Source organism: Piliocolobus tephrosceles, chromosome 12, assembly GCF_002776525.5.
Source record: "Piliocolobus tephrosceles isolate RC106 chromosome 12, ASM277652v3, whole genome shotgun sequence".
NCBI classification, from domain to species: domain Eukaryota; kingdom Metazoa; phylum Chordata; class Mammalia; order Primates; family Cercopithecidae; genus Piliocolobus; species Piliocolobus tephrosceles.
Window position 1 is genome coordinate 46,008,725 of NC_045445.1, and position 25,480 is coordinate 46,034,204.

The 25,480-nt window shown below is 37.0% G+C and overlaps 2 protein-coding genes across 4 annotated transcripts in view; one reads left to right on the plus strand and one right to left on the minus strand.

The window, feature by feature from the left end:
* Positions 1-19,825, minus strand: part of ATG4A (autophagy related 4A cysteine peptidase) — a 75,953-nt gene extending 56,128 nt beyond the window's left edge. Inside the window, exon 1 of one of the 2 annotated variants that reach the window (XM_023202999.2) lies at positions 19,651-19,825. In XM_023202999.2, the coding sequence (XP_023058767.1) occupies positions 19,651-19,672 (22 nt within the window). In that variant the 5' untranslated portion in view covers positions 19,673-19,825. Of the gene's footprint in view, positions 1-16,786; positions 16,948-19,650 lie in introns of those variants that run through there. The other variant, XM_023203000.1, reaches the window with a different exon arrangement.
* Positions 16,937-24,460, plus strand: PSMD10 (proteasome 26S subunit, non-ATPase 10). Of its 2 annotated transcripts, none has more exons than XM_023203002.3 (5): positions 16,937-17,210; positions 19,779-19,877; positions 20,532-20,678; positions 20,780-20,867; positions 23,542-24,460. In XM_023203002.3, the coding sequence occupies exons 1-5, from the start codon at positions 17,097-17,099 to the stop codon at positions 23,547-23,549; spliced, it is 456 nt and encodes a 151-aa protein (XP_023058770.1). In that variant the 5' UTR covers positions 16,937-17,096; the 3' UTR covers positions 23,550-24,460. The 2 variants fall into 2 exon arrangements, with proteins under 2 accessions (XP_023058770.1, XP_023058769.1); XM_023203001.3 differs by having other exon boundaries at positions 16,945-17,210; positions 20,780-20,946.
* Positions 24,461-25,480: the final 1,020 nt, after the last annotated feature.

Consider the following 25,480-nt stretch of genomic DNA (forward strand, 5'->3'; position numbering starts at 1 on the left):
AAAAAAAAAAAAAAAAAAAAAAAAAAAAAAAAAAAAAAAAAAAAAACTACACTCCTCCCTCCACTCCCCTCAGCAAAAATCAAGTAGAGAGCCTAGATTTCTAACTTCAACTGGTTTTAAATAGTCACACATCCACTTCTCCCTGAGGTGGTTTCAGAAATGACTGAATGGAGATCTGGGACTTTCATCCTTGCCAGGCAGTAATGAGTCCCCTGGCATATGATGGTTGTGGAGGCCTGTCAATGGAGGCCTAGGGAGGTGTCAGTGGTGTCACAGGAGGCCTAGTGAGGATCCTGAAATTCCACTCCTGCCTAGTAATAATGGCATCCCTACCCCTACCCTGGGTATGGTAGATGGTGAGTGAGGAACCTTGACTCACACCCTTCCCTGAATAATAACACTGTGCTCCCATTCCCCCACCAGAATGGTGTCAGAGTAGGCCTACTAAAACAGAAGATTAAAATAAAATCCAGAGTCTCATAAAATGCCCAAGATACAATAGAAAATCACTCATGATAAAAGGAACCAGGTACATCTCAACTTGAATGAGAAAAGACATTCAACAGACACCAACATTGATATGACACAGATTGGAATTAATCCAACAAGGATTTTAAACCGATTATCTTAAAAATGTTTCAACAAGCAATTACAAACATGTTGAAAACAAATTTTTTTTATAAAAAGAAAGTCTCAGCAAAGAAATAAAAGACATAAAGGAGAAGCAAATGGAAGCTTTAGAACTGTAAAACACAATCACCAAAATGAAATGCTCACTGAATGGGGTGAATAGAAAAAAGGAGAATGAAAAAAGAATCAGTGAAACTGATGACAAAACAATAGAAATTATGCGATCGAACAATAGAGAGAAAATAAACTGAAAAAGGTGAAGAGAACTTCAGGCACACATGGGACTTTAATAATACATTAAATATCCATATCATCAGAGCTTCAGGAGGACAGGAGAAACAGTGTGGGGCTAAAGAAGTATTAAAAAAATAGGTGAAAATCTCCCAAATATTTAAAAATCAATTAATTTTGTTAATTGACAAAATTGTATATATTTATGGTATACAACGCAATGTTTTGATATGTGTACACATGTGGAATGGCTAAATTGCGCTAATTAATATGAAAATCTCCCCAATTTGGCAAAAGACATAGGCCTACAGATTGAAGAAGCTGAGCAAACCCAATAGGATAAATCCAATGAAATCCACAGTAAGACACATCATAATCAAACTCCTGAAAACTAAAGAAAAAGAAAAAATCTTAAAAGCAGTGAAAGAGAAGAAATACCTCACTTAAAGAAGAAAAACACTTTTAATGAGAGTAGATTTATTAAGAGGAACCATGGAGTCCAAAGGGAAATGGCACGTTTTTCAAATGCTGAGATAAAAGAACTGTCAACCCAAAGTTGCATATCCAGTGAAAATATCTTTCAGGAGAAAGTCAAGACAGTCTCAGGTGAAGAAACACTAAGAATTTGTTGTTAGCAGATATACCTAAAGGAACGGATGGCTAAAGGAAATTTGTGAATTGGAAAGGAAAGATAAAAGAAGGAATCTTTAGATATCAGGAAGGAAGAAAGAAAAATAGAAACAGTAAAAAATATTACCAAATACAACAGACTTTGCTTCTTTTTTCAGTTTTCTAAATTATATTTGAGAGTTAAAGCAAAAGTCATAACATTGTCTGATGTGATTCTAAAAGTATATGGGAAAATATTTTTTAAAATTGTATTATAGATGGGAGAAAGTAAAGAGACTTAAAGGGAAGTAAGGTTTCTATAGCAAAGTATTTCTCTCACTATAATGGAATCAAACTAGAACTCAATAACAGAAAGGAAACAAGAAAGTTTTGAAACAATTGGAAATTAAACAACATACCTCTAAATAATCCGTTGGTCAAAGAGGAAGTCTCAAGGGAAGTAAAAACAAACAAACAAAAAATACCTTGAACTGAATAAAAATGAAAATACAACATATCGAAATATGTGACATAGGAGCAAGATGACAGAATAGGAAGTTCCAGCCCTTGTTCCCCTACAGGAAGACCAATTTAACAATGATATATTGAGTAAAATATTTTTATGAGAATTCCAGAATTCAGTTAAGACGTTGCATACCCCAGGTAAGCACAAAGTCAAGAATAACTATATTAAAATGGGTAGGAAGGGCAATCTCACCTTATCTGCATCAGCCCCTCTCCCAAGCTGGCAAAGCTCAGCACCAGGAAATAACATCCTAGCCTTCAATTTTGGCCGGGGGGGGGGGGGGGGGGGGGAGGGGAACAAAGACTGTATAAAGTTTTCAATGTTCTGTCTTTTTGGAGGGCTGCTCAAGGAACCAGGAAGAGGTTTCTATTTTGCCCCACTGGAAGCACTAACAAAACCAGCATACTTTGGCTGCCTTGGGGCTGCTGAGAACAAAGGAAAGTGGTGGGTGATTTGCTGCGGTCAGCATAGCTCAGCACAGTTGGGAGGAGATGCACAACTTAAGGCTTCTTCCTCAGGAGAGAGGGAAACAAGTGGAATATTCATCAGCATTTTGACTTTTCACCAGGCTGCCTAAGGTACTAGTATAGGTCTCACCTGACTTGGGGCACTGACTTAGGAAGCTAGCACACATTGGATACCTGATAACCACTGAGAACAAAAAGAGAGAGAGGAGGCTTACTGATATAGAACCAGAAAACTTGCAGTGTTGTAGACACAGAGGGAGCAAGTGATTATAAGCTCCTGTAAAAGAAACTGGTAAGCTTCTAGCTGAGAAGTTACCTACACATGCCCAGAGAAGTCATGTATCCTCCAAAAAGGTTTCAAAGGCCCCCAGAATCTCTAGCTAGGCTGACTGGTGAGGGTCTTTCTCTGTACAAAGCCAATCCATAATGACGGAAAGAGGTTACCGATGTTTCAAACGTGCAGATCCCAACAAAAACGTCAGAGACATATGAAGAAACAGAGAAACATGGTTCAAAGAAGCAAAATAAATCTCCAGAAACCAATCCTAAAGAGAGGTATATCAATAACCTGAAAAAGAAGTCAAAATAACCATCATAAAGATGCCATCTATGAGTTCAAAAAACGACAAATATCAATAAAGATTTAGAAAACATAAAAAAGAACCAAACAGAAATTTGGAGCTGAAGAATATAACAGTTGAACTGAAAAAAAAAAAAAATGACAAGTGTTAAACAGCAGGCTTAATAGGGCAGAAGAAAGAATTGGTGAACTCAGAGGCAGGTTATTTGAAATGACATAGTCAGTGGAACAAAAAACAGTGAAAAAAACCTAAGGGATGTATGGGACACCATCAAACAAATATATGCATTATGGGATTCCAAGAAGGAGAAGGGGTAAACGAACAGAAAGTCTATTTAAAGAAATAACATCTCTAAATGTGTCAAATCTGGGAAAGGAAATGGACATCTGGATTCAAGAAACCCAACAGACTCCATATAGGATGAACCCAAATAAATCCACGCTGAGAAACATTATAATCAGATTGTCAAAAGTCCAAGACAAAGAATTTTGAAAGTAGCAAAAGAAAAGCAGCTCATCATGTACAAGGAAATCACCATAAGATGATCTGTGAGTTTCTCAGCAGAAACCTTGCAGGACAAAAGGGAATGGAAAAAACAAAGGGGTGGGGAAAAAAAAAAAAAAAAAAAAAAACACCTGCCAACCAGGAATATTACATCCAGCAAAATTAGCCTTCAAAATGAAGGAGAAATAAAAACTCCCAGATGAACAAAAGCTGAAGAATTTCTTCACCACTAGAACTGCCTTACAAGAAATGCTAAAGAGAGACCTTTGAGTTGAAATAATAAGATGCTCAACGGTCACATGAAAGCATAAATCTTACTGGTAAAGGTAAATATGTAGAAAAATATAGAATACTGTAACACTGTAATAGTGGTGGGTAAATCACTTTTACTTTTAGTATAGAAGTTAAAAAATAAAAGTATAAAAATCGGCTGGGTGCGGCAGCTCATGCCTGTAATCCCAGCACTTTGGGAGGCAAAGGCGGGCAGATCCCCCGAGGTCAGGAGTTTGAGATCAGCCTAGCCAACATGGTGAAACCCCATCTCTACTAAAAATACAGAAATTAGCCAGGCATGGTGGTGGACACCTATAATCCCAGCTGCTCGGGAGGTTGAGGCAGGAGAATTTCTTGAACCCAGGAGGCAGAGGTTGCAGTGAGCCAAGATCACGCCATTGCACTCCAGCCCGTGCAACAAGAGAGAAACTCTGTCTCAAAAAAAAAAAAAGTATAAAAATACCTATAACTACACAAACATGTTAATAGATACAAAATATAAAAATGTAATTTGTGACATCGATAACATAAAGTGTGGGGTGGATAATATAAAAGAGTAAAGTATTATATGTAATTGAAGTTTAAGTTTGTTTCAGCTTAAAATAGGTTGTTATAATCATAATATGTTTTCTGTAAGTTCCATGGTAACGTCAAAGAAAATCCCTTTAAATGATACACAAAAGAATGTGTGAAAAGAATCAAAGCATGTCCCTACCAAAAAATCAATGAAACCCAAAGGAAGAGAGAAAGAAAGAAAAGGAGGGACAAAAAAGCTACAAAACAAAAAACAAGTAACAAAATTGCAATAGTAAGTCCTTCCCTATAGATAATTACTATAAATATAAGTGGATTAAACAGTATGGTACTGTCATAAAGACAGACATATAGACTAATGGAACAAAACAGAGAGCTTGATCATAAATCCATACATATACAGTCATCTAATCTCCAACGATGGTTCCAAAAATGCACAATGGGGAAAAGGGTAGTCTCTTCAACAAATGGTGCTAGTACACATATGTCCATTTCAGCACTATTTACAATAGCAAAGACATGGAATCAACCCAAATGCCCACCAATGATACACCGGAAAAAGAAATGTGGTACATCTACACCATGCAATATTGTGCAGCCATAAAAAGGAAAGAGATCATGTCCTTTGCAGGGACATGGATAGAGCTGGAAGCCATTATCCTCAACAAACTAACACAGGAACAGAAAACCTAACACCACATCTCCTCACTTATAAGTGGGAGCTGAACAATGAGAACACATGAACACATGGGTAGGGGGGAACAACACACACTGGGGCCTGTCAGGGGAGTAGGGGGAGGAGGAGGGAGAGCATCAGGAAGAATAACTAATGGATGATGGACTTAATACCTAGGTGATGGGTTGATCTGTACAGCAAATCACCATGACACACGTTTACCTATGCAACAAACCTGTACATCCTCCACATATAACCAGGAACTTAAAAGTTTTTGAAAAAAAAGGGGGCAAAGATCCAGCCCAACCCCCCCACAAGAAAAAAAAATGGTCTAGTAAAACTTTATACCCACATGCAAAAGAATTAAATTGGATGTTTATTTCACACTATATATAAAATCAACTCAAAATGTGTTAAAGACTTGAACATAAGACCTGCTACGGTAAAAGTCCTAGAAGAAAACATAGGGGGAAAGCATCATGGCATTGGTCTTGGCAATGATTTTTTGCATATGACACCAAAAGTACAGGCAATAAAAGTAAAAACAGACAAGTGGTACTACCTCAAACTAAAAAGCTTCAGTACAGCAAAGGAAACAACAGAATGAAAGGCAACCTACAGAATGTGAGAAAATATTTGCAAACCATCTGATAGGGTTCAATATCTTAATTATTTAGCTCAATAACAAAAAATCTTACCAAATAATTCAATTAAAATATGAGCGAAGGACTTGAATAGACATTTATCCAAATAAGACATACAAATGACCAACAGGTATACGAAAAGATCCTCAACATCACTAATTGTCAGGGAAATGCAAACCAAAACCACAATGAAGTATCACTTCATAACTGTTAGGATGGCCATTATAAAAAAAAATAGTAAGTGCTGGCAAGAATGTGGAGAAATTGGAACCTTGCACACTGCTGGTGAGGGTGTAGAATGGTGCAGTTGATACGGAAAAGAGTATGGAGGTTCCTTAAAAAATTAAAATTTCCCATATGATCTAACAATCCCACTTCTAGAGATGTATGCAAAAGAACTGAAATCAGGATCTTGAAGAGATATTTGTACTCCTATGTTCATTGCAGTATTATTCACAATAGCCAAGAGGTGGAAACTACCTAATGTCCATCCACAGATAAATGAAGAAACTGTGGTATATACATATAATGGAATCTTATTCAGCCATAAAAAGGAAGAAATCCTGTCATATGCTACAGTATGAATGAACCTTGAAGACATCATGTTAAATGAAATAAGTCAGACACAGAAGGGTAAATACTGCATGATTCCACTTATATAAGTTATCTAAACTAGTTATGCTCATGGAAACAGAAAGTAAAATAGTAGTTGCCAGGGGGTTGGTGGAGGGTGGGAAATGGGGAGTTGCTGTTCAATAAGCATAGAGTTTCAGTCATTCAAGATGAAAAATGTCTAGAAATCTGCTGTACAACATTGTGCTTATAGTTAACAATATTGTACTGTACACTTAAAAGTTTATTAAGAACTAAATCTCATGCTATGGTTTTTTACTGTGATTAAAAAAAATACATGACATGTAGCTAAAGCAGTGCTGAGATGGAAATTCATTGCACTAAATGCTTAACTTAGGGAAGAAGAAATGTCTGAAATTAATAATCTAATTTCCCACCCTAAGGAACTAGAAATGTAAGAGCAAATTAAACTGAAAGCAAGCAGAAGTAAGGAGATAAAGAGCAGAAGTCAACGAAATTGAAAACTCAAAATCAATAGAGAACATCAATGAAACAAAGAGGTAGTTCTCTGAAAAGCCTCATAAAATCCACAAACCTCAAGCAAAACTGACAAATAAAAAAGATAAGACACAAATCATTAATATCAGGAATGAAACAGGAGATATTATTATAGACCTTGCAGACACCAAAAGGGATTACTACAAACAATTATGCATGTATAAAGTTGATGATTTTGATAAGCTGGATAAATTCCTTGAAAAGCACAAACCACCACAACTCACTCAATAAAAATTAGATAATCTGAATAGCTTGGTAACTATTAAGAAAATTTAATATATAATTTTAAAACTCCAAAAAAAATTTCTTCATTGAAACAATCTGGGCCTGAATGATTTCACTGCAGCATTCTACCAAATACTTAAAGAAGAATTAACACTCATATTACACAATGTCTTCTAGAAAATAGAAGAGGAGAGACTACTTCCCAACTCTTATTATAAGGCCAATATTGCACTGATACCAAAATCAGACAAAGACAGTACCAAAAAAATTAAATTGCAAACCAATGTCATTCATGAATAGAAGCAAAAATCCCCAGCAAATATTAGCAAATATAATTCAGCAACATATAAAAAAATTATACACCACATCCAAATGTGTTTTATCCTAGGATGCAAAGCTAGCTCAACATTCAGAAATAAATTAGTGTAATCCACTGCATTAACAAACTGAAGAAGAAAAATCACAAGATCATATCAATTGATGCAAAAAGTATTTGGCAAAATTCAATAGTTATTTATGATAAAAACCCTCAGAAAACTAGAAATCAAGGGGGAACTATCTAAATTTCAAAAAAGATGTCTACAAAAAAACTACATTATAGTTGACGCTGAAAGACTGACCTCTTCTTCCCTAAGACTGGGAACAAGGCAAGAATTCAGCTCTCACCACTGCTATTCAACATAAAACACAGAGTGGAAAGGAAGAAATATCACTGTCCCTCTCTGCAGATGACAAGAGGGTTTACATAGAAAGTCCTAAAAAACCAACCAAAACAAAAGAAAAAAATTAGAAAAATACCTTTTAACCCCCTAGAACTAATCGGTGAATTCAGCAAGGTTTCAATATGCAAGACTATCATACAAAAAATCATTTATATTTCTATATACTAGCAATGAATACATAGAAACCGATATTCAAAATAAAATACCATTAATAGTCACTCCAAAAATGAAATGGTTACATATGATTCTAACAAAACATACAAGATTTCTATGCTGAAAATTGAACAGTGCTGATAAAATAAAAGAAGATCTAAATAAAGGGAGAGACATATGGTGCTCATGGATTGGAAGACTCAGCATAGTAAAGACATCAGTTTTCCCCAAACTGATATACAGGTCTAATACAATTCCTATCAATATCTCACCAAACTTTTTTCAGATATAGGCAAGCTTATTCTAAAATTTATAGGGAAAGTTAAAGGAACAGGCAATATTGAAAACAATAAACTAGGAGGAATCACTCTATCAAATTTTAAGATTTATTATAGAGTTACAGTATTCAACACTGTGTGGTATGGCAGAGGGACACATACGTAGATCAACGAATCAGATTAGAAAACTCAGAAATAGATATACACAAGCACGGCATACTTATATTTTACAACAGTGCAAAGGCAATTCAATGGAGCTGAAGCAACTGGATATCAAGAATCCAAAAAAATTAACCTTGACCTAAACTTCATATTTTATGCCAAATATTAACTTAAAATGGATCATGGACTTGAATGTAAAATGTAAAACTATAACACTTTCATAAGAAAATCTAGGAGAAAATATCTGAGACCTAGGACTTGGTGAAGAGTTCTTAGATGTAACAACAAAAGCACAATCTATAATAGGGAAAAAAATCAGTAAGTTGAATGTCATCAAAATTAAAAGCTCTTTCTCTGTGAAAAATCCTATTAAGATGAAAAGACAAGCCACAGACTAGAAGAGAATATTTGCAAGCTACATATCTGACAAAGAACTGGTATCTAGAATACATAAAGCACTCTGAAAACTCAACAGTAAAACAAACAATACAATACAATTAGAAAATGGGCCAAAGATATAAAGAGATATTTAAATGAAGAAGATATGGGGATGACAAATAAACACATGAAAAGATGTTGAACTTTATTAGCCATTAGATAAATGCAAATAAAATCAGTAATATATCACTACCCACCTATTACAATGGCTAAAACTTAAAAAAAAAAAAAATAGTGAGAATACCAAATGCTGGAAAGGATGTGGAGATACTGGATCTCTCATACCATTGCTGGTGAGAATACAAAATGGTACAGTCACTTAGGAAAAATAGTTTGTCAGATTATTTTAAAGTTAAACATATATTTACCATCCCACCTTGTAATTGCTCTCCTGGGCATTTATCTCAGACAGATGAAAATTTCCATCTACACAAAACACTGTACTCAACATTAATCAGAGTTTTCTTTGTAACAGCCCCAAACTGGACATTTTAAAATGTCCCTCAATAGATGAATGGTTAAACAAACTGTGGTACCTCCATGTCGCGTAATATTTCTCAGCAATAAGAGGGAATGAACTATTGATACCAATTTGAATGAGTCTCAAATGTATTATGCTGAGTGAAAAGTAATGGAAAAGGTCACATACTTTGTGATTATAAAAATTAAATCATTTTAATTGTATATAAAATGCTTAAAATGACAGTTATAGAAAAGGAGAACAAATTAGTATTTGTCAGGGGTTATCAATGGTGGGGGGTGGGTGTGACTATAAAGAGGTAGCACAGGAGAGATGAAATATTTCTTGATTGCGATGATGGTTAAACAAATCTACACATCATAAAATAACATAGAATTATAGACACATATCATTCCAATATCAATTTCCTGGTTTTGATATTGTATTATAATTATGTAAAATGTAATGATTGAAGTAACCCAGATGAAGATTATATGGGGCTTTTCTGTACTATCTTTGCAAATTATTGCTAGTCTCTTATTCATAATAAAACCTTTTTTAAAAAAAGAAACCACTTATTATTATTATTTTTTTTTTTTTGAGACGGAGTCTCCCTCTGTCGCCCAGGCTGGAGTGCAGTGGCTGGATCTCCACTCACTGCAAGCTCCGCCTCCCGGGTTCACGCCATTCTCCTGCCTCAGCCTCCCGTGTAGCTGGGACTACAGGCGCCCGCCACCGCACCCGGCTAGTTTTTGTATTTTTTTTAGTAGAGATGGGGTTTCACCGTGTTAGCCAGGATGGTCTCGATCTCCTGACCTCGTGATCCGCCCGTCTCGGCCTCCCAAAGTGCTGGGATTACAGGCGTGAGCCACCGCGCCCGGCCAAAAAAGAAACCACTTATAAAGCAAATAACTTAAAACAAGAGTGTGGAAGCTAAAACTCAGGTAGTAAATATAAAGTGCTTTATTATAATAGACTGTAACAGTTTGCCAGTTTCGTGAAGAGATCGCTTTTAAATGGGGAAGGTTTGTATAGCCCAGTGATATATAACACTAAGGACATTTAACACGTGGGATCAAAACATGGGATTAAAAAAATTAGAGCCACAGCACACACCAGGGCCTGTCGAGAGGCGAGGGCCTGAGGGAGGGATAGTATTAGGAAAAATACTTAATGTAAATAACGAGTTGATGGGTGCAGCAAACCCACATGGCACATGTATACCTATGTAACAAACCTGCACGTTGTGCACATGTACCCCAGAACTTAAAGTATAAAAAAAAAATTAGAGCCACAGATTAAAATGTCTCATCTTAAACCAAGCAACTGGAAACTGTAAAGTGCAATAAGCCACATACATTATACTTGTAAGCAGTGAAAAATCAATTGCAAAGGGTTTTTGAGCCAGTTATGGAAGTTTATTTAGTAAGTGCTAGGAATGGAGAAGTTTCATGGTGGATAACCCAGAACCTGTTACTGCAACTGTCATGCAGTTAATTGATTTGCGTATACCCTCAAGTTGTTTTTCAGTATAGAATATATTCATTTCCTGTTGTGCTATGGAAAGAATATTTGCATTGGGTAAAATATTTAGTGTAATTAAAAAGGAACAAGTGGGGGGAAATGATCTCTCTCTGCACTGTCCAAGATGATTAATAATGAGTCACACAAAACTATTTACATGTAAAACAATTACAATTAAATGACATTAAAAATTCAGTTCCCAGACACATTACAAGTCTTTAAGAGCAACATGTGGTTACCATTACCATACTAGAACAGCGTAGATATAGAAGTTTACCATCATCACAGAAAGTTCTGTTGGGCAGAGCTGCTCTAGAGCATTACAATCTTGTCATTTCACCAAAATCACAGGTAGAGTTATAGCCCAAAGAACTCTGACAGCATTTGGTATTGCATTATTTAGGATTTTCATTTACACATAATTCAATTTTCAGCAATAGTTAGCAGCATGTTGCAGTGGTTAAGTGGTAGGACTTTGGAGTAGAATTGCGTGGATTTCTACCATAGCTCCAACTAAACTGTGTAACCTTGGGCATGTAACTTCACTCCTCTGTGCCTGTTTTCTCATTTTAAAAAAAGGTAGGAGCTGCAGGATAATAGTACCTTCCTCACAGAGCTGATGTGAGGATTGCATAAGATAAGCTCAGTAACTGACAATGTGATCTATAAATGCTAGTTGTTATTGGCATTATTCTTCAAGTCTAGAAGATGAACTTAGTTTTTTTTTAATATCTAGAATCCAGGTGGTCAGTGGAAAGGGCAACAGGAAACGTTCAATTATAAGAGCAGCAAGGGAGTCAGACCCTAACAGGGCCCCATTTGTCTCTTAATGGACATAAACAGCAACCACATCATTCCTCCATAACTTGGGGCCAGCCACAAAAGAGAAGAGACCTTCTCCTCTAAGACCTATTTATCTTGCAGCTTTCAGAAAGTCAAAAGATAACTTCCCATTGGCCTTAAAGGACTCAGAATTGAAAGTTAATTACCATGTCACATCAAATAAAATAAAAGCAAAATATACTGTTTATAAAAGAAGATTACCCAAACAAGTCACTCAGTAGGAAAGGCACTTGGAATTGTTTTTCCAGCTTTTCTACCAATCAGATCCAAGTACTTGATGCATTTTTATGGTGAAATGTCACTATACTCAATACTTTGTGAATACTACAACACAGGGATACTGTACCTCCATAATCAACTAGAGAAGTATTTATTGAATATGCAGGGCACTTCTGCTCTACACCAACTATGACTGGCAGGCTAAATTCAGCCCATCTCATGTTTTTGTGTGGCAAGCAAGGTATGAATGATTCTCACAATTTTAAATGGTTGGAAGAACCACCTTCAAACACTGTTAGAGAATGCTGAATGGCTTTGGAAATTAACTTTTGATGCAGGCTTGATAATGTTTATTAATTAATTCAACCTAAAATTACAAGGCAAAACAATGCTTATATATGAAAAAAACTGTAGTAAAGTCATTTTGACAATATTGTTTGAATCACAAGTAATGTCAAGATGCTTTATCCACTTCCCATGCTGTCACAAGTCAATATGGAATACCCTTTGCACTTGCTTCAAGGTCCAAAAACTACTGCTGGAACTGTAGTCTGAATTCAGAAAATATATATGCTACAAATTTGTATGGAAATAGAGATCTTGCTTCTTGTTTTAAATTTTATTTCATTTTATTTTGAGATGGTTTCTCGCTCTGTCACCCAGGCTGGAATGGGTGTTTATAGATCACCACTTTATATCCACTAAAATGCCTATAATCAAAAAGATAGATATTAATAAGTATTGGTAAAGATATGGAGATATTTGGCTGGATGTGGTGGCTCACGCCTATAATCCCAGCATTTTGGAAGGCCAAGGTGGGCAGATCTCTTGAGGACAGGAGTTCCAGACCAGCCTGGCCAACATGGCAAAACCCTGTCTCTACTGAAAATACAAAAATTAGCCAGCGTGGAGGTACATGCCTGTAATCCCAGCTACTCAGGAAGCTGAGGCACAAGAATCACTAGAACCCAGGAGGCAGAGGTTGCAGTGGGCTGAGATCCTGCCACTGCACTCCAGCCTGGGCGACAGAGTGAGACTCTGTCTCCAAAATACAAAAAGAAAATAAGAAAAAAAAAATGTGGATAAATCTGAAATCTGAACCCTTGAACATTGCTTGCTGATGGGAAGGTAAAATGGTACAGCCACTTTTGTAAACAGTCTGAAAGTTTCTCAAAAAGTTAAACAGAGTTACAATATGACCCAGCAATTCCACTCCTAGTTAAGTACCCAGAAGAAATAAATGAAATCTCAGCTGGACATGGTGGCTCACACCTGTAATCCCAGCATTTTGGGAGACCTAGGTGGGAGGATCACTTGAGCCCAGAAGTTCGAGATCAGCCTGGGCAACATAGTGAGACCCTGTAACTACAAAAAATCATAAATTGGCTGAGTGTGTTGGTGCATGCCTGTAGTCCCAGTTGCTCCAGTGGCTGAGGTGACAGGATTACTTGAGTTAGGGAGGTGGAGGCTGCAGTGAGCCATGATCGTGCCACTGCACTCCAGTCTGGGCAACAGAAGAAGACCCTGTCTCAATAAAAAATAAAATAGGCCCGGCACAGTGGCTCATGCTTGTAATCCCAGCACTCTGGGAGGATCACCTGAGGTCAGGAGTTGGAGATCAGCCTGGCCAATATGGCGAAACGCTGTCTCTATTAAAAATACAAAAATTAGCCAGGTGTGGTAGCATGCGCCTCGGGAGGCTGAGGCAGGAGAATCGTTTAAGACCGGGAGGCGAAGATTGCAGTGTGCCAAGATTGTGCCACTGCATTCCAGCCTGGGTGACAGAGCGAGGCTCTGTCTCAAAATAAAACGAAATAAAAGTTAAAACAAGAAGCAAGATCTCTATTTCCATACAAATTTGCAGCATATATATTTTCTGAATTCAGACTACAGTTCCAGCAGTAGTTTTTGGACCTTGAAACAAGTGCAAAGGATATTCCATATTCCAAAATCCATTTAACTGTGTAATTGAGCAGCTTTCACCAAACTTTCAATTGGAAGTGATTAACCTGCCATATAATGCTAAAAGGCACTATTAAGAGAAGAACAGAATTCTATTCCAAGCAATGAATATGCTCAATTAAAATCATATGTTTGTGTAACACTGATAATGTATGATGAGAATGTGGTACTTGACCTCTGCGGACTTCCTTCCAAACACATAATGCCAGTCTAAGCATAAAATTGAGGGTTTTTCAACAAAATGACTGACCAGTACTCCTTAAAACTATCAAGGTCACCAAAACAAAATAAGTCTGAGAAAGTGTCACAAGTCAGAAGAGGCTAAGGAGATACAATGACTAAATGTAATGTGGTATCCTGGATGGGACAGCATCTCTAGAGATAAACTAGTGAAACCTGAAAAAAACAAAAAAGCATGGGGTATAGTTAACAGCAATATACCAATGTGGGCTTATTAGTTGTGACATATATAGCACAGCAATGTAAGATGTTAATGATAAGAGATTCAGCAAATGGTGCTAGGACAATTTCTATATCCACATGCAAAAAAAGAACTTAGATTCTCACCTCACATCACAGAGAAAAAATGAACTCAAAATGAATCATAGACTTAAATGTAAGAGAGGAAGTAATAAAGCTTTTAGAAGAAAACATTGGAGAAAATCACTGAGACCTTGCAATTAGGCAAAAACTTCTTAAGTACAACACCAAAAGAATGGTCCATGAAAAAAAAAATGATAAATTGGACGTCACCCAAATTCAAAACATTTTCACTTCAAAAGACACCATCAAGAAAAGAAAAAGGTAAGCAGCAGACTGGGAGATTATATGTGCATATCATATATCTCTCAGGGACTTGATCTAGAATATAGAAACCATCCTTACAACTCAACACCAAAAAGACAACTCGATTTAAAAATGGACAAAAGATATAACAGACACTTCACTGAAGAAGATATATGAATGGCTAAGAAGCACATGAAAATATGCTCACCATATTATAAATTATAATTTATAAATTTATAAATTAAAACCACAATGAGACACCATTTCACACCCACTTAGAATGGCTATAATAAAAAAACACAGTAAATAACAAATGGTGGCAAGGATGTGGAGAAACAGGAACTCTCATACATTGCTAATGGAAGTGCAAAATGTTGCTGCCATTTTGGAATACAGTTGTGCAGTTTCTTAAGAAGTTACACATATATTTTCCCTGTGATCCAGTAACTGCACCCTTAAGTATCTATCAAAGAGAAATGAAAAAAATACGTCCACACAAAGACTTACATACTAATCTTCTTAGCAGCACTAGTCATAGTAGCCAAAACTTGGAAACTGATGTACCTATCTAATAGTGAGTAGATAGACAAAAATGTGTTATATCCATAAAATGGAATACTATTTGGCAATAAAAAAGTAAGGAAGTACTGATACATACTATGATACGGATGAATCTCAAAAATATGATGCTAAGTGAAAAAAATCAGACACAAAGACTGCATATTGTATGATTTCATTTATATAAAATGTCCAGAATAGGCCAATTTATAGAAACAAAAAAGTAGATTAGTAGTTGTCTGGGGCTGGGAATGGGACAGAGGATTGATTAACTGTAAACAGGCATGAGGGAATCTTACTGGAGAGATCAAAAAGTTTTAAAACTGATTTATGGTGATGGTTGCCCCACTTCAGTAAAGTTACCAAAAATCATTTAATTATGCACTTGAAATCAGTGAATTTTATGATGTGTAAAATATACCTCATTTTGAGTGAGTGGTATACAGGAACTCTACTAACCTTGCAACTTTTCTATAAATCTAAAACTATTCTGAAATTTTTGAAAAAAATAATTTAAATAAAAATAAAAAAGTGTATGTTTATGAATTGATATCAGTATTTGACAGTACCTATCTGTGTAAAATGACATTTTCAAAGATTAAATAGGTAAAAATCTCATAACAGATCAGCATTAACAGATGAACATTTAAAATCAATTTTGACAGTACGGAACACTAATTCTGAGCTCCAATTAAGCAAAATATTATCCCCTAAAAAGAACTATATTCTTCTCATTGGTAGTCCTCCTGTATTACAAAAAAAAAGTACTCAATTAGTATTATATTTTGAATTTCATCAATAAAAATTTGTTGAAATTTGTTTTCTCTCTTGTCATAAAAGTACCAACAAAATATTCTTGATTTTCCCTTTTGACCTACAAAGCCTAAAATATTTACTATCTGGCTCTTTACAGAAAGTTTCCCAACTGCTATTCTACACTATAACAGGATAAACATAAACATAATCAATCTCTTTCTTAAATGTATTCTTATCATTACCTAGTTGTGGCATAATGTCCTCTGGATATGCCCTATAAAGGGTCAGTCTTGCATTGCTTCTGCTATGGCACTATTTGGGATTTCTATAAAAAGAAACACTATTAGCTTAATAGTTGTAGCAAAGCCTTGACAACATAGTTAATATCGTGATATTAAAGTGCCAACACCACAGCCCGGTATCCTTAAGATGACCCTCATCAAGTTGTGATGTCACCAGGCTATGGACTCACCGAGGTCTCTTAGATATCAAGTGGCTCCCGCGGCATCACACCCTGCCTTTGGCATCACCCTGGCACATCACCTCAGTACGGTGCCATATGCTATCACTGCTGTGGCAGAACCCTGTCCAGACGCCACACCGCCGAGATGTCGGAGTAATTAACTCCCACTTCTTTCCACTCCCTGGGCGGTGGCAGGGAGGGGGAGGGTAGCCACCGTCACCGGTTCGAGCTCAGGAGGTAGTACTCAGCTCCAACCCTTGTCCCTTCCGCCTGCCACTGCAGGTCAGGAACCCCGAGGGACAGGACCTTTAGGCTCCCATAACTCTCTTGCCCTGCCCCCGAACCCATTTCATATGGCCGACTCAACGACCCGCCAGCGACTACCCACCCCGGCTCTTTCACACGGTTCCACTCAAAGCCGCTCCCCATACCTGACTCCATTCTCCAGCTGTCATCCTGGGCCAATTCCACCGGCAACTTGACTACGGGCGGTCGCTAGGAACCCTGGGACTTGTAGTTCCGCACTGCTAGAGGCCAAGTCTGGGAGGGCAGCAAAGGCGCCTCCCTGCCCGGAACTGCTCTCAAACTGCAACTCCCAGAGGCGTCGTGCGATGGTAAAGGAAAAGGGAACGAGGAAGGCCGGTGATTGGTGGAACTCCAACGGCTGTTTTGACTGGCAGCCGGAGCCGGCGAAGTGAGGCGAGCGTTGCTCGCGCGTCGAGTAGTTGCTGGGATAGCGAAATGGAGGGGTGTGTGTCTAACCTAATGGTCTGCAACCTGGCCTACAGCGGGAAGCTGGAAGAGTTGAAGGAGAGTATTCTGGCCGATAAATCCCTGGCTACTAGAACTGACCAGGTAAAGCAACGCTAGGTCTCTTCGCAGCTGGGGACGTCGGCGAAGCCCTACGTGGCTTTCGGGGCCCGGCCCTAGCGGAGGCCTGGTTTCTGAGAGGAGCAGAACCCCGCCCCCGCCGCCCCAAGCAGTCCCCCGGGGTCACCTCCGGACTCGCGATAGGCCTGTGGGGGCTAGCCCCGTAGACCTCAGATATTTTCCCGTTGGTCCGGAGCTCCACTCCCTGATTTTTGGATAGTTCTAGAACGTCTACCGCATTTCTCAGAAATTCCCAATCAGTGAAAAGGAAGGCTCTTTATATGAATTTATTTACCTTTACTAGTAACTGTATTCAGTAACACATGTGTAATTGAACTCCCCTTCAGTGCCAGGCAGTTTGCTAGGAGCTGGGGATACGGTGGAGTGGAAGACGCAGACAGTAAAATAAGCATAAAAACATGTCCGATTACAAATTGTGGTAAATACTCGGCAGAGAAGTTTACATGGTGCTTTCAGAACACGTTAATAGGAGAATCTGATGCTGAATATGGCTGTTATTAATTGGAAAAGTTTTTGCAAAGAAGGGAAGGTTAGACTTTGAAGCATGAGTGAGATTTCCATGGGGGAATGAGTGGACATTCTAAGCAGAGGCAGACAGAAGTTGAGAAGTGTTTCCTTCTGCCCTCCTGCTCACAGGACCCTCGCGCTTTCATCCTCAGTTTCTGGGATTCATGGTGCCCTCAGTAAGCCCACAAATATTTATAGATGGCCTTGCGTTTCGCAGGCAGTGTGCTAAGCACTAGTGAAACTGTCCTATACTTACAAATCTCCATTTCGTGCCTTTTGGGAGAGAATTAGAAATCAAGAGACTGTTGTCTCTTTTCTGGAACTTTCCTTTATTACTCAACCTGAAAATGGCCTTACCTTTACCTAGTTTACTTCATTATGGTCTGGTGATATTTAAGGATTTAAATTTAAATGTAATAATTTATATTAAGATTTAATAACACTCCATTAGAAATTTAACCATTCTTCAAGTCAGTGGCTTAAAAAGGGACGGGAACTGTATCAAGAGACGTAAAAAACACGAAGAAATGCGATTTATGGATCTTGTTTGGTTCCTGATTTAAACAAACCAACTGCAAAAAGACATTTGGGAGACAGCTGGGGAAATCTGAATACAGACCGGATGTTAGACATTCTAAAGGAGTTAGTGTTAATTTTAGTAAGTGTAATAATGGTCTCATAGTTATATAAGAAATACCTTTATTTTTTTACATACTGAAAGACAAGGGTGAAAAGTCATGATATTTAGGATTTGTTTTTGGAAAACTCAGCAAGGAAAAAACTAGATAAAGCAAATAGGGCAAGATGTTTGTTGTTAATTCTAAGCAGTAGGCATGTGGGTTTCTATTCTATTCCCTCTATTCTTGTGTGTTTGAAATTTTTTGTAATAGAGTTTAAAATACCATTTTCTATTCTGTGGGGCTAAGAAATATAGCAGTCACTGCAAATAGGGATTCCCTTTGACAAATAATGACTACTATAGCTTATTTTTATTTTTATGTATGTATTTATTTATTTATTTATTTATTTATTTATTTGAGACAGTTTCGCTCTTGTTGCCCAGGCTGGAGTGCAGTGGTGCAGTATCGGCTCACTGCAACCTCTGCCTCCTGGGTTCAAGCGATTCCCCTGCCTCAGTCTCCCAAGTAACTGGGATTACAGGTGCCTGCCACCATGCCGGACTAACTTTTGTGTTTTTAGTAGAGATGGAGTTTCACCATGTTGCCAGGCTGGTCTGGAACTCCTGACCTCAGGTGATCTGCCCACCTCGCCCTCCCAAAGTGCTGGGATTACAGGCGTGAGCCACCGCACCCGGCCATAGCTTATTATTTTTTATAAAAAGTAATTTTCTTGTTCTCTGTGTGTTGGGTTTTCTAAATTATATTTCTAATTTATTTATGGTTTTAAGTTATAGATAATTTCAACTAGTTTAATGAACATTTCTTCCCCCGTTAGATTCATGTGTTCCTTCTACAACATCTAACTTGAGGTCAGTGTGGTAGTAGAGATTTCAGAGTCAGAACTTCACTGACAGTTGTGTCCCAGCTTCACTATTTAGTATCCGTATGACCGTCCACAAGGTGCTTACCTGGGGTGTTTTAGTTTCCTCATCTGAAAAATGGAGATAATAAGCACTGTGTAGAATGATAGGAATTACATGATACCATGCATGTAAAACTCCCAGCACAGTGCCTTATGTAAAAGTACATAAATAATGTAATAGTAAAACAACCAAAGATGTATTTCTGTCAAAGCATTGAAATCAGTTTCTTGCTCTACTACTTTCCTTGTCGTATTCTGCCCAGAATTACATATGTTCATCAATGTCATTCTCCCCATGTTACTTAAACTTTCATCTGTCTTACACCAGTAAGTAATATAGTTTAAGGTTACCTACCTGAGGATCCAGTGCTCTGCATTTCGTATTTTCAAAAACTATAGATTTGCCAGCACCAGTATTTTCTTTTCTTGCTCTTTTGCCTTCTGTTTCTCTTCAAGAATGTTTCTATTACTGCTTCTCTGTAGGACAGGAGAACTGCATTGCACTGGGCATGCTCAGCTGGACATACAGAAATTGTTGAATTTTTGTTGCAACTTGGAGTGCCAGTGAATGATAAAGACGATGTGAGTACTTTGATAAAGTTGAGTTGATAAATTCCCAGTTATCTTTATACTCCAGACTGGTGTTTACTGAAGCCTGTGCATTAAGCTCATAAAGAAAATTGTAACCTTTGCAACTGGAAAGTTATAGCATGGCCCTTGTGATCAAGCATGAGACTCATGGTTGCATTATTTTACAATGTTATGTTTGCCACTCATACTCTGTGATTTAAGGTAGACATACAGGAGAGGCTGAGGTAGGAGGATTGCTGGAGCCCAGTAGTTTGAGGCTGCGGTGAGCCATTGTACTCTATCCTGGCTGACAGACTGAGACCTTGTCTCTAAAAATAAAAACAACAAAAATAAACGTACAGATCAGGGCTTGTTATGGTGAACCCTAAAAGACCATAAACTCTTTCTATTATGTTGGATTTTTTTGTTTTTTGGTGAATATGGCCTGAATAATGAGGACCTAGATAACTTTTTTGTTACATAAAGAGATTTATTCTAATGGTATGGTTATATTAGGATTAGATTTGTGAAGAGTAAGAATGGAACCTTTTTTGTAAGCAAATATTTTTTTACCTTTGTAAAGCTCCTTGTTAACCCTGCCTAAATGTTAGCACTAATCCTTGTGCCTTTTTCCCCTGGTGTTTCTACTGCCTACTTCTTTTATAGGCAGGTTGGTCTCCTCTTCATATTGCGGCTTCTGCTGGCCGGGATGAGATTGTAAAAGCCCTTCTGGGACAAGGTGCTCAAGTGAATGCTGTCAATCAAAATGGCTGTACTCCCCTACATTATGCAGCTTCCAAAAACAGGCATGAGGTATGGTTCCATCCCTAGGCTACTTCTGTTGAGTTCTAAAAGTGTATACAAACACAGATAGATCTCTGCATTGTTTTCTTCTTTCTGCTCCATCTTTCCAGATCGCTGTCATGTTACTAGAAGGCGGGGCTAATCCAGATGCTAAGGACCATTATGAGGCTACAGCAATGCACCGGGCAGCAGCCAAGGGTAACTTGAAGATGATTCATATCCTTCTGTACTACAAAGCATCCACAAACATCCAAGACACTGAGGGTAACACTCCTCTGTAAGTGACAAGTAGCAGTCATTTGTATTCTACCTGACGTTAGCCCTCTTGCAATAATTCTTATACATCATTTCTTTTTTTAGTCTGCTTATAGAAGCAATACGTGTTAATGGCAAAAATGTTAAATTGCACAAAATGTAAAGATAAAAATTGCCTATTATTTTGCCACTCAGAAATAACTACTGATCACATTCTTGTGTATTTCCTCCTGGTCTTTTATATTCAGATGTATATATTTTACACGTACATATTTTTTAGCAAAATTGGGGTCATACTGTGTATGTAGTTTTAGCTCTTGTTCTTTTCACCTCAATAGTATATTATAAACATTTTCCAATGTCATTAAATATGTTTAAAACTTTTTTAATGGTTATGTACAATTCTGCTGTATAGATGTGCGATAATTTAATAATTCCTCTATTACTGTATATTTAAACTTTTTTGAGTTTTTCACTATTATAAATAATGGTACATTGAGCCAGGCATGATGGCTCATGTCTGTAATCCCAGCACTTTGTAAAGCCAAGGCGGGAGGATCACTTGAGGCCAGGAGTTCAAGACCAGCCTGGGCAACACAGCAAGACCCCCTGTCTCTAGAAAAAAATTAAAAACTTAGTCAGTCATGGTGGCATGCACCTGTAGGACAGCTACTCGGGAGATTGAGGTGGGAGGATTGCTTGAACCCAGGAGCTCCAGGTTACAGTGAGATGTGATCACACCACTGCACTCCAGCCTGGGTGGAGCAAGACCTTTTCTCTAAAATAATTGACCAACTTTGTACGGAAAACTTTTGGCCATATTTCTGATTATTACCTTCATATAGACTCCTAGAAGTTGAATTGCTGGGTCAACAAATACACACATTTTAAGACTTGCTATGTGTTGCCAAATTGCTTCCAGAGGAGTTGTATCATTTTACCCTTCCAACAGCAGTTTAAGAGTGCCCATTACCCCCTCACCAACACTAAATTATCCTTTTGTTATGTGAAAATGATATTTCATAGATGTAATTTACATTTTTATTAATGAATTTGAACTTTTTTTTTAATGTCCATGGACATTAAAATTACATTTCTTATCTAATTGTACCTTTTTGTGTCCCTTTCTCTGTTTCCTTTTGGGGAATTAATTTATTTTCACAGGGTTTTAAGTGCTCTTGATTTGACATGGTAAAATATTAATGTTCTGCAACATTAGTTGAAAATATTTTTCCTAATTTATCTTTTCATTTTGTTCATAATTTCTTTTGCATAAGAGAAGTTTTAAAATGTCTACATAGTCAAGCCCATTCATCTTTCCTCATGACTAGAAAGCTCTTCCTCACCCTGAAATTAGTTAAATATTCACCTGTCTTTTATTATAGGTTATTTTAGCATTTCATTGGTTTTGATTGAGGGTTAGTGTTATTGTTTTGCATTTAACTCTTAAAATCCATCTGTAATTGAATTATGTGTATGACCTGAAGCTGGCCTTTACCTTGATATGTTTCCACAGTACTTGGCCACTTTTCTTCTGTGTTGAATGGTGACTTTTTCTTGAACCAGAAGCTCTGTGAGTCTTCTTTTTAGTCCAGAGTGAGGTTCAACCTTTTCCAATTTGACTTTAAACCAACTTTTAAAAAGTATTATTTTCTTAACTCTTAGTTTTTAAAATCTTTCCTGCATTCTAAGAGACCCTGTTTAGAAAGACCTGTATGCCCTACCTCTTTTCTCCATAAATAGAAAGGCAGGATGGCCTAGAGAAAATCTAGGAGTCCGAAAAGATAGAGTCCTGGGAAGAACATAGGATTTATGAATAGCTAGATGATGTTTACCCAATTCAGACTCTACCACTTGCTAACAATATTAAATACTTATATTAAACAACTTATAAAAGTTACTTAATCTTCCTTGAATCTTAATTTCCTCATCTGTAATATAAGGATAATAATTCCTTCCTTACTAGATTATTGTGAGGTTTAAGTAAAACAACATGTAAAGTGCCTCCTAATACCCTCCTGGCACTCTTAAGTGCATGGCAAAAGTTGTTACCCTCTTCCACTCAGTTTACTGCCAAGACATGTCAGCATAGGTAGGAACTTTAACCTCTGTCACCATTTCAGCTGTAAAATGGTGATAATAATACTTTGCTAACTTACAAGACAGATATATGGATTATATATCCATATATATGGATTAAATGATATAAAATCTTTTAAACTGCTTTTTCAAACTTTAAGCTGCACAGATTACTATTAACATTATGAACTGGGGCTTTTCTAAATTCTAACCCTGAATTATTACATGTAGTGTTTGAGGTAAACAATTACTTATCTCTGTAAAATAAGAAAAGTTTTTCCTTAGGCTGGTATTTAGATCCCTTTTTCTATTGAAAGTAGAACCAGAATTATGATTTACAATCTGGTATTACAAAGCTTTTTTTGTAGAATTTTAACTTACAGTCTTCCCATGCAAACCGATGTTTCTTTCCGGATTAAATAACTTTCCAATGTTACCATTTCCTAATCATATGCACTTTAGACTACCTAGCAAGAAATCCTAACCGTTACATAGAATTGGTAGTGATTAATTGGTCTTTGGTGGTCCCTGATTTCAGACACTTAGCCTGTGATGAGGAGAGAGTGGAAGAAGCAAAACTGCTGGTGTCCCAAGGAGCAAGTATTTACATTGAGAATAAAGAAGAAAAGACACCCCTGCAAGTGGCCAAAGGCGGCCTGGGTTTAATACTCAAGAGAATGGTGGAAGGTTAAACAGCTTGGATTTATTCTTTCTTTGTATGTTGTGTTGTTGTTCCCAGTGTTCTGCAAACTAATGTATTTGTGCACAAGACATCATCTATGAATGATGAAGTTTTCTCACCTTCAAAGTCTTATAAACATGTTGACTCTTGTTCCTGCTGAGTTACTAGTTCGAAGCTTACAGCTTGTTTTCCAGGCATCAAGTAACTGTTGAGATTGTTCTACTGTTGTCATATATTCTTCTATATTGAATTCTGGTTAATTTTGAGTAACTAATTCTGTGGCTGTTGTGAGTCTTCAGCACCCTCCCACGTACCTTATATCCCTCTCTGAAACAGAACAGCTCCAATAGCAACAAGCCAGTTGTTCTGCCACGTTTCTGTGTGGATTCTGTAATGTTCCTCCGTACAGTTAAAACATCCTAACTTGCTTTTCAAGCTCACTCAGCCTATGCCAAACATCTCTGGTTTTTTTTCAACCATGAGGTTTAATTTATTTTTGTGATAGGAGGTATATTTACATATTTTAGTGGACCAAATTTTAAGTTGAATGGTGTGCTCTAAAATAATGAAAAACAATAGCCCATATACCTATGTATTTGTTTTTGATGGGTTGTTTACTCTGAAATAAAATGTATGGTTTTCTTTAAAAGAAGTTTTAAAGTACCTATTTTGAGTCATCCTGTATTGAAAAGAATGTCAAGCTTGTTAAAATGACATGTAGCAAGAATGTATTTTGATTTGTATTTCAGAAACTAAAAAATAAAATGTTGAAAGAGTCTTCTAATTTTTCTTTCAAATTAGCTAGAATTCACTTAAGCCTTAAAATCCTTAGTGAAGACATTTCTCAGTTTTTGGTAGCTTTAAGTCAATAAAATTAGTGAAGCTTGAATTGTAGCTAAAATCTTTTAAAATAGCCATCTTCTGAATTGCTAATTAAATGTAGAACAAAAGGAAATTAGTAAGTATAAACGAGCTCAATTTAGGGAAGCATCTTAAATGATACTAGTCATAAAATCTAATGAACTCCAAGTAACTTTCAGATTATTTTTTATTTGAATTTTATGCTGCAACTACTGCTTGAAATAAGTGTTCCAAGTGAACGTACAAACTTGCATTAATTTTGGGTCAAAGTCTTAATGATCAGTAGCTAAAATGAGTTTCATAAACATCAACTGTGTTATTGATATAGAAACTCCTTTTACAGAAGTATTTTGAGTGCTAACCTTAAACATTAATCAGAGAAGCACCTTACGGAACAAAATTATTGAATGCTGGAGATAGAATTGATAGCAGGGGAAATAATATTTCTAGTATTTTTAGTGCGATCAGAGTAAAGGTTTGTCTATTACGACTAAAGACATTTACTTTTCATAAATATTGAGTTAATTGTCTGAGGTAATAGGTTTCATGGGTGTAAAAGGAAATTCATCCGGGTTCTTCAATAAGCAATACAAATGGAGCTAAGCCACAGGTAATTTGTAGGCTTTTGGCATTTTAAATGGCATGACCTGTTAGGATTTAGACCACAGATTTGTATAAACTGAAGATATTAGTGGCCTCAGATATTGATCGGATTGTTACCTGTGTCTGTAGAAAAGGTGATAGAGATGAAGCTGATTCAAGGTCAGCAGATTTTATAGTTCCAAAACAAACTCAAAAAAAGATAATTTGGCTGGGCGCGGTCGCTCATGCCTGTTATGCCAGCACATTGGGAAGCCAAGGCGGGTGGATTACCTGAGGTCAGGAGTTCAAGACCAACCTGGCCAACATGGTGAAACCCCACCTCTACTAAAAA